Source organism: Chelonoidis abingdonii, chromosome 4, assembly GCF_003597395.2.
Source record: "Chelonoidis abingdonii isolate Lonesome George chromosome 4, CheloAbing_2.0, whole genome shotgun sequence".
Classification (NCBI taxonomy): Eukaryota; Metazoa; Chordata; order Testudines; family Testudinidae; genus Chelonoidis; species Chelonoidis abingdonii.
The window spans coordinates 8,302,002-8,312,258 of record NC_133772.1 but is presented as its reverse complement, the minus strand read 5'-3'; the positions used below and the strand labels follow the sequence as shown (position 1 = coordinate 8,312,258).

Below are 10,257 nucleotides of genomic sequence, written 5' to 3'. Positions count from 1 at the left end.
GCTGGCGCTTAGTGTCTTGGGTTCTGGGCTGGTTCTGCTGTCTGATTTGTTACCGAGAAACAAGGCATAGGATGTTCTGCTCTTGCAAGAAGCATAGAATGAGGGCAAAGGGGTTCAGCGTGGTGGCAAGGGCTATTTCCAGTGCATCACTGGCAGCAGCGTTTGGAATTTTGTTCTTCACACAAGAACTGTGGGGGTCCCACAGCTGGAAGTTGCCCAAGCAGGGTGAAGTATACGTTGTGTGTATGTGAATGACAGACCCAGTTAGCACTTATCTGAGGCCACAAAAACTTGGACTTCAAAGACTTGTTTCCTCCACTTCTCTTTTATTTCAGGTTATTGTTTATTAGAACCTTTAAATTCAGTACAGAAAAGTCAATAAAAGCCAGTTCAGAACAAGTCAAATGAAAAGTAGTTTCAGCAACAGCACAATCAGCTGACCAACATTTACAGCTCAGGGAAACTCTCATATAGACAAATGCTCTTGCTCTCACAGGCCCTACAACAATCACATGATGTCCCAGTCCTGCCTGATGTTAGTACTTGGAATACAGGAAGAAGCATTCGATATTGGAAATGGGTGGCTCAGACAATCCTGGTCTAGCAGGGAGGTCAGGACAGGAGCATTGTAATACAACAATGCAAGAGGGGAAAGGATTTGATGGTGAGCTGTGTTTATAATGTACATTTAATAAGAATTTAAAGGAGTTAGTCTCCCAAAGATCACAAAAAGTGGGTTTAAAAGGGTTCAGATAACAGCTCTGTTTCTTTTTCAGTAGGGATAGAATATATTTTGCCATGAAACAATCCCACTTGTTTCCAGTGGGACGACTGGAAATGAAACACAGCTCTTTATTGTGTGGATATTCCAGGGATCTACTCCACTCAGATCCTGCTTGGCCCCAGAAGGCTTCCAAAACTAGTCAAATTCTGCCCTCAAATATGCACATGTGGCTCCTACAGAGGTCAATGAGAATTTCAGGAGCTCAGTACAATAAAAAAATGTTAGACAATTATATGAATAATGAGAATAATGAGCCAATTGATGGGAATAGGAAGAAACTTCCCCTACTGGCTGCTGCTCGCTACAGATGTTTTTGGCACCTTCCTCTGAAGCAGCTGGTACTGGCCACTGTCAGAGACAGGATACTGGTCTAGCAGGAGCCCTGATCTTATCGGCGCATTGGATGTTCTCATGCATGTATGTATCTGAGGACAGAACTGGGTTGAGTGAATTCAATCCTGATGTGCTGATTTTCTAGCACAGACTATATTGTTTAGTGGTTTGGATTCATATGCCATAGAAAATTTCCTTATCACAGCCAGATGGAGCATATTGGGAAGAGTGCTGTGCCATCTGGCAGAAGTGCAGAGCTTGGGAATAAAATGAGAGTGCCAGATTTAAACCAAAGGGGAAGCAGCACAATGAATGGGGAATATTTCCACAGAAACTGGGGGTACTTTTCTTCCCAGATGTCAGGGTTGGATTTATAGCTCAACCACAACTGAACTAAAAGCAGGATTGCTCAGTCTAGCCACAGAAATGCCAAGGAAGGGTCTAATTAGTTATTGCTTGCAAAGCACTACAGAAGAATCCTAACAATTATTATAAGGGGCAAAGAAAATAGCAATTTCACCTTCTATTGCTAGTAACCACTGGCTAAGAGTAAAATGTCCTTCAAATGCTAATACAGGATAGAGGAAACTTACTAATTCAGTGATATTTTGTCTACAAAACAACAGCATGAAACGGCGAGATGGGAAGGCCACACTGTTAAAGGCACTGACAGACATTTTAAATATGCTGCTTCCTGGCCTGATGCACAATCATAATCCAGAGAATTAAACCAATAACTGGTATCATGTTCCTGATCTTCAGTACAAAGTGCATATCCAATATTCCGGGATAGCACTGGAACCCAGAGTACACCTAACTGTTATGCATATAAATATGAACACATTGTATAGAAAAAAATGATTTCATTAGAAAGCAAGGTGATTCAAGTCTGAATTTATTGAAATATAGCTTCTTACTGGCACTCTTCTCTGTTTCTAAAAGGCACTTAGAGGTAAACAAGCAAGAAAGGTTTCCGCAAGCACCAGTCCTTGACCTGGTGCATCTCAAAAGCAGAAGTGGGCATCTCCAGACTGACTCCATGTTGCTATAAGTGAAAAGTGAAGCAAACTCTGGCTATTTCTTACTGTTCTGGCGCCAAACAAGATTCAGTAATTTTTTTTTAAATGGCAAGGGTGTGTGTGGGTGTGTTTAAAAAAAAATACTCATTCCAGAGTGTGCGTGAGAGATGGATCTGCCTGTACAGTAAATGCCCTCCCGCATGGGATGCAGTGAGCATTACAGTTATCTGTACTATCCAGAGCACAAGACCCGGTAAGGCCAGCAATGAACAGCGCCAATAAGGTTAGGTCTTAGTTCATAAAAAATCAATAATGCCATCATGTCTGCCTAATGTGTTATTTACAGCCTGCTGGTCTGCAAAGACCTTTTCATTTGACCAGCAAAGGCTAAGAAAACTGCTTCTGTATAGCGATTTCTATTTTTTGCCAGCCTTCTCTTTATAGAGTATTCCCCAGCTCCACATAACTCCCAAGGGCTCTCTGCCTTGTCTAGAGACTCACACTCTCTCCTAAAAGTGAACTACTTTGTCAGGCCCTGAAGTTCTGGCCTTGGGCTCATGCAGTAATCTCCTCAGTCCCTATCATTACACCAGGTGTTTCCACAGGACTCTCCTCCAGTGAGGTCACTGCAGAAGGATGCAAACCTAGCTCTCTTCCTTGGAGCCAGCCACCTTGTCTCCATGTTGGCTTGGGGAGCCTGAGGCTAAGCCCAGAAATTCCTGGCGTGGCAGTGTGTTGCATGCCCAGCTGCTTTACTTTTAGTGGAATACAGCTGCCTTAGGATATCAATTGCCATTCAAATGCTGCCTGTGAGAAATTACAAATGGCAAATGTAAAGGATAGGCAGGTCTGACACTCAAATATTATTAAGTGAATTGTAGAAAAGGTATAACCCTAGAATGATTTCCACCACCAAAATAAGGTTGAGGTGGTATAAATATGAGGTTCCTTGGGACTGTGAGGGCAGCACACTCTGTGGTACACGTATTACATACAAACACATGCACGTGGGTTCATGCAGTGCTTGAATTAACGCCCTGACATAGCAAATATTTCTTGAAGTCCTATGTCCTTCCAGTATGTTTCAATGGAGCAAAGACTCTATTATAGTGAATGCATCATATTGTTGGAGAGCAGGGATCATTTCATGAAGGTATCAGTTGAGACGAGCCCTTCTCCATTATACTTACTCTCTAATTCAGAACCCAGGAAAACCAAATCACAATTGCATTAGAAAGCTGGATAGGATAGACAGAGAGACAGGGCTGCTACATGAGTTCATGTACACCTCTAGCACAGCTCCTTTCTGAAACATTTTGGGGGGTGGGAAGAGACTGCTTTCCCAAATGAAATGAACCAAAAATATAAAACTCTTAGTCTCTCGGGTACTTTATTTTCCCATTATGGAGAGAATACTTCCAGGCTGTTGAATGTTTTAAAAGGAACATTCTACTGTGAATAAATAAGAAAAATAAAAATATGGAAGCAAGCTATATAAACTCAAGTCCTGAGGTATTTCAAGGATACAGTGTAATTCTTACATCTCTTACCCGCAAAGCATAATTGCCAATGAGAAAATGACTCTATGACTGTAAAAATGTCCTGCCTTTACTTCCTGCCCTTATACCCAAAGGAGAAGGTGAGAGATTTGAGGTAAAAGCCCTGCTGAAGTGGTGATAGTCGCAGTAGCTCAGAGTAGAGGCAGAAATGAAGGTATTAAAGTGCCACTTCTGTTTCTCCCTAACACGCTTCACGATTTGTCTCCTACAGCACAGCTAGCCAAAGTTTTTGGCCACAAGATCTCCCACAACTCTGCTGCTTTCCTGGATAAAGGCTCCAATCCTGCACTAGCCTCTGTGCTGTGTGGAGTTCTGCTGGGCTCATTTGGCCTTTGTACAAGTATACGCCCATGCTAGCTGCTCCCAGTGTGGGGCTGTCAGCTGCAGCTCTTTTTGGCCCTTTCTTCTGAAATCTCCGCTTTAAAAATTAATAGGATTTTAGAGACCTTTCAAACTCATAACCCTGATTTTGTCACACAGACTGGGTTGGGAAGCCAAGGCACACTTTATCCTGATATAACTGACTCTGCATTACCCATCGGCCTCCCATCTCTGTCTTAACCCTCCCACTTTTGCCTGGTCCTAGGATTCCCCAAGAAGCCTTCTTTGTTCAGATGTAGGGCCCAATCCTACCAACACTCCTGTATGTGACACTGAAGTCAACAGGACTACTCACATGGAGTACATACTTCCAGGAACAGGCCCTTAGATATCAACTTATTTGAATAAATCCAATTTATTAATTGTATTTCCTTTTAATTTTGGGGAGACTGAATAAAACTACATTAAAGGTTTCATTTTAAAAATGGCAGTTGCTCCTACACTGATTATTAGCCAACAGGGGTTCACTATGAAAGGGTTTCAACCTGGATATATGCCAGGGCTGTATGCACACTCTAACATAGTGGGGAAAGTGCAGGAATGTGCATGCAAACACGTGCCCACACAACATATGTCATATGCATGCATTCACCCACACAATGTACTATATATATACAGATATCTGTACTTGTGCATTCTTGCAGATCCATATGTGGAGACAGGCAGGTGCTTACCCAATGTATATAGATGCGTAGGCACTCAGCAGTATATATGCAAAATATTTAAAAACAAATTAATTTTAGGTGCTACCTTTGCCTTTTCACTTTAAGAAAGTACATTTAAAACCCTCATTTTACTCATTTCAGTTTTCTGACTTAAAAGTCTGAACACAATTAATGCAAGTCACACTCACCAAATGGGGCCTTTTCCTCTCAGTTGGTTAAAACACTAATCAAAAATGTATTACAATTATTAATCTCAGAGGATGCATCTTGCCAAGTTTAGCCTGGAAGTCCCGGAGCATAGAAATTGTGCAGTGAGTTTTAGAGCATGTCTCTTGTATTGCGGATAGCACAGCAGAGAACCATGCTGAAAATCATGCCAAAGATCTAAAAGAGAAGGAATGTCATTTAGAGATTTCCATGAGATGCCCCCTCTTACAAAAGTAGGTGCAGTTATAAAAATTTCAGAACAATCTAATAATTTTCACAGAGGAGTAGTGGGAACAGATGACTGTTCCTCTCTACAAGTCTTAGGAAAGAACACAGTTAACATGCAAGAGACATCACCATTACTCAGAGCTACGATGATACGACCATAGCAGCGTCATAGATGTTTTAAATGCTCTTCAAGCATAATCCTCTTCCCAAATATCACTGGGGAGATCATTAATACTGTCAATGATACGTCGTCTGCACTGACACAAGATCAGCACTATCACTGGTATCAAATCCAGCACTGCAACAGAGGACTTGAATTTCAGTCCAGAACAGAAACGTGGTTATAAGAGGTCTCTGTTCATGGAGTATCATGTGTACTTCTGAACAAGAGCAGAGCTGAGCTCTGGGTGTAAGATAGGCTAACGTATGGGATTGCTGCAGGATACTGTGGGTTTAGAGAGAAACCTAAACTCTTAATAATTACCATACATGAGGCAAGTTTATAACTGCATGTAAGTAGAATCCATAGTCTTAAAGCACAGGAAACTGCAGGGGAAGGTTAAAATGGAATCCAATGAAGGGTGCTAGAGTCTCTAGTAATTCCTCCTAGTCACAGTTTTTTACCTCCAGAACAGAGTTTACAGGCAATAAGCAAAGACTTCATCCATGGCCATGAGAAGCAGGCAAGCTATATCACTGAATCCCTCCCCCAGGAACAAAGGGAGACTGCTGGCCAGTCTTACCACATGGGAGGAACAGACTAGCACTTGCTTCTCCTTCCAGACCAGATGCCTGAGAGTTGTCAGGTTAACGCAGGACCATGAGGACCCCAAGTGCGTGGCATCGGACATCCTCTCTTTCCATATCTGTGCCCATTTCAATGGGAAGTTATGAAGATTAGATCCCTGTATGCAGTGCACACACACTCTTAGGCACTAAACAGCCTGGTTATTGAAGCCCTGTCCCATCTGGATTGCTTTGCCATATTTTCCATGCATGGCATTATATTTTAGAAAAGTCACATTTCAGGTTGCCTGTGGCTAACTGGATGTTATGACCTCCCCATATTTCTGAGAATGTTTAACTCCCCCTGCCTCCCTCCATCCCCACAGGTCATGGTCACTATGCTCTTTAGTTTGAAATGAACCCTCCCTTCACATCTGAACTCTGTGAGCTCTGGAAAGTCCAAGTAACTCCATTAACTTCCTCCTCCAGAGAGCAGGTGGGAGTGTAATTCCTCAGAAATCTGGTTTCATCCTGTGTCTTCAGGCTGCCATTGGCTGCTGAATCTGGAGCAGATCGCAGCAGATGCAGGCTGGAAAACGCTTTAATCTCCAAGCCTGTCAGTTTGATGGGTCTTCCTGCTGGATTTATGCACTAGTGTGCCATCTACTGGCCACATAGCTCAGTTATGAACTCTCAGATTTTTGGAAATGGCAAAGCACACTTTGCAAGAGAAGATGGAGTTTAAAACAAGTGAAGTGAGAAGCTTTGGGGATACGATTAGATGAATCAGTCACTGACAACGTGGTGTTGTTTAACCTGGATACCTAACAGTTAGAAGAGGAATATATTCTGAAGTTGCCTGCCTAGTTTAAATTCAGTTCTGTTAAAGCAATGGGCATAGGAATGAGGATGTGCTGATTTCTATTTCCAGGTAAGCCATGAACATCTATCACCATATCACAGGTTTTCCTTCACCAGATTGTTAGTGTGCATGATCTGGGAAAATCAGTTCCTTACAAGCAACTGGTTAAATCACACACCTTCCTTCATGTTCAGATCCATTATGAGTATACATCTTGGATCCAAATATTTAGGGACAAACAACATCAGTGCCGACAATGGGTTGGAATGGGTGAAATCTTAGGATAGTTGGTTGCTTTTCAGTACACTCGGCCTTTTTGGCTGAAGTTATTAATTTATATTTATTTACAACAGTAGCACAGTGGAATTTCTCCTGGATAGTCTGTATTCACTCCATGGGGATGAAAAATAAACTGGTAAAACTGGGACTCTCCAAAATTTATGTGGAGAGTAGAGTGACTTTCAGAGAAAAGACCTAATTGAAAGTGTCAGGGAAAGTTGGTATCATATGGAAGTCTCCTCAGCAGCTATTGGAGAGCATCTCCCAGGAAATATGGACTCAAGGGAGGGTGCTGGGATTTCATATAGACAGAAAAGACAATGATATGATGTATTTACTCACGGTGATGCCAGCAATTGCAATTCCAACGATTCCAACTAAATGCAGATTAGAGTTAATTAAATTCTGGATTTCATGCAGGCAGTTCTATTAAAAACAGAATTAAAGTTCCACTTAGCTCCTAGATAAATATTTCCAGATCATTTCCCTGACCCCCTGCCTTCATGTACATGGAGAAACGCTAAACACAGTGACCTGTCTGCTAACCTGCCTCTCTATGCCTTGTGCCCTCCTGGACATTTCTTGCTACTAGGTAGCTTACTCTCCTCTCATCTGAGCCATCAATAGGCTTTACACTGCCAGGAACCATCTCCTTTGTTGTCCTCACCATACTCCTTTGTATCCCCAGGTGCCATCTCAACGGCACTCACATGTGGGTTTTTCATTAATCACTTCCCCAGAAGTTAAAGTCAGCTATGTGTCCGGGTACACTAAATCAGGGGAATATGGCCTTTCGGGATAATGATGCAACTGCAGGCAGGTGCCACAAAAACTAGAAATGAGAGTGTTTCCCTCATTTTAATTGGCACATTCCTAGCCAGGGTCCTCTGAGAATGGTGAAGATAGGCACATGCCATAATTCAACCTTCATCAGGCCTTTCATTTAGACTCCCAGACACCAACATCTAAGTGCCCCTGCTCTTCAGACTGTGTGACATTACTGCCACAGCTACCTGGGGAGGTGGTAGGGAGGCTGCAGACAACAAGTGCAGGGGGTGTTCACATTTCTGACCCCTCACTCTCCTCTGCCTCCATGCTGTTCAGCTGCACAGAGCTTCCCATGGCTGAGAGGGTGCTGGAGCCTATTCAGGGCAGAGAGCAGCTCTGACTTTCCTGAAATATGATTCTACTTGCACATTTCTCTGATTTCATCTTAAATAACTCTGATATGGACAAAGGATATTTGAATCCTCTGAAGTTGGTTGATCTGACTGTGGACATAGTCTCTCCCCAGCTCGGTCCTCTGGGCTATAAACCTCAGTCAGTCCCAGTGTCATCATTAGTGCTAGTTTTGCTCCTTGTGTGTCAGAGAAACTTCTGTTTCAAACTGACATATCTGTGGTGAAAGGTAATTAAAACAATCAGCACAGAAGACACTTACCTTGGGCACCTGGATGCCCTCTGGACAGGTGGGCTTCACCTGAATCTCACTTTCTTTACCACAGCACTGAAGCTACGCAGTTGAGAGAGAGAGAGAGAGAGAGAGTGTGTCAAAAAAGGGAGAAACTACGGGCTAGTTTCCTGCTGAGACTTTGCATTCAGTGGCAGCAAGTGGGCCAGTAACTAAGAGGAAAGACTAGAGACAGGGGCACAAATTCATCCCCCTTTGGTAACTCCAATCCCTTTAGTAGATTTTCATGTACACTGAATGTGGCCCAAATTCTCAAAATTCTTTTAATTTCAAATTTCTGAATTCTCAATGGACAAGTAAATACCAGTCCAGAAACATTACATAAAAAAAGCTCCTGGAAGGGACTTTATGGCCCAGTTCAGATAGTCTGACAAACAGACCTGACTGTTCACGGCAACAGAAATCCCTGCCACGGAGGGCCTAGTAGTTTCTAAATCCTTTTACCCAGGAAAACACAAATAGTCCAACCAGCATGTGGGCACCAAGCTGAAGCTGCAGCAGAATAGCTAGAATCTTTATTACAGACAGAATATGCTGTTGGGTTTGTGGCCAGTGATAAATCAGCAGAATGTTTCAGTGGGTTTGTTTTTCCCATTTATACATCTCTGAGAAAATGCCTGGAATTCCTCTGTGGATCACAATTAACAGGCATGGGAGAAAGGCAAGAGGTTCAGAGGTTGTGAAATGTTAATTATGAAGAATGTTGGAATGATATAACAGTGACAAAAGAAAGGGTTTGATCTCTGTGGGAGGCAGTATGGCTTGATGCAATGAACAGAGACTTGGGCATAAGTAGGGCTCTTAAATTCTAATCTTGGCTTGGTCTCTGACTTGCTGTGTGGCCTGGGACAAGTCTCCCATTCTGTGCTTCAGATTCCCTGGCTGTAGAATGGGAATGATGACAGGACCTACCTTTAACACTGTTTACATCACAGTATGGAGTGGGGACCCTGGGCAGGATCAGTGTTCCACTGTGCTAGGCACTACACGGACAGAGGTGAACTCAGTCTCCACCATGACAGGTTTACGACCTCTCACAAGGGAGTAATTAGTTACTGTCTGTACAGCTAAGCTTCAGGGTCACTCACAAACTCGTCCAATTCTTGAGCAAGGGACATGAGGGCTAACTGTCCCAGCTATCTGACAGAGAATTTCACTCAGAAATTGAAGGTCTAGCAGTTTTCACTTCCAGTGTTAGTACTTACCTGCGATTTGAGCCCAGGACTTCTGGCACCTAAAGCAAGCAGCATACACTTGAGCCACCAGGTCACCTTTAAACAAACCCCTCAATTCTATTCTCTTAGGGCCCTGACAGTGGGAAGCAGTCACCCTTCTGCAAACCCTGGCATTCGATTTTTGAAGGACACCACCACTGCAAGCACCGTTTAAGCTCACAAGAGTTACTCACAGCTGCGTGGAACTGAATGAGAGTTTTGTTGCTTTTCCCCATGTCCATCACATAGTCATCATAAGCTTCTTCATAGATGGCCTGGACCTCCTGTACTGCCTGCATAAATGAGACAAGTCCAGTGAGATATTGAATTGGAGACAACTGGGGGCCTATCAGAACCTACTCCAAATCCAGTATAGATCCCCGGCTTCCCTCTCCAGACTCTACAGTCATGAGCGACTCCTCTACATTATTTTATCCCTAGTGATCTGGGAAATAGTAATAGAGATGCTCTGGGAGGGCAGGGCTCTTGGGGACTAATGAGAACTTGGGTAGAACCCTACAGCACTTGT

At 43.1% G+C, this 10,257-nt stretch overlaps 1 protein-coding gene across 4 annotated transcripts in view; it reads right to left on the bottom strand.

Annotated features, from left to right (window-relative positions):
- Positions 1-324: 324 nt before the first annotated feature.
- TSPAN2 (tetraspanin 2) overlaps positions 325-10,257 on the bottom strand; it is a 48,180-nt gene continuing 38,247 nt past the window's right edge. The window contains exons 5-9 of one of the 4 annotated variants that reach the window (XR_004373982.2): positions 9,923-10,021; positions 8,485-8,556; positions 7,386-7,469; positions 4,930-5,125; positions 325-2,943 (exon numbers count right to left, since the gene is read on the bottom strand). Coding sequence is in view for 2 of the 4 variants with exons in the window: in XM_032782529.2 (XP_032638420.1) it covers positions 5,060-5,125; positions 7,386-7,469; positions 8,485-8,556; positions 9,923-10,021 (321 nt within the window). In the remaining 2 variants the exon portion in view is untranslated. Of the gene's footprint in view, positions 5,126-7,385; positions 7,470-8,484; positions 8,557-9,922; positions 10,022-10,257 lie in introns of all 4 variants that reach the window. The other 3 variants (XR_004373983.2, XM_032782529.2, XM_032782530.2) reach the window with 3 other exon arrangements.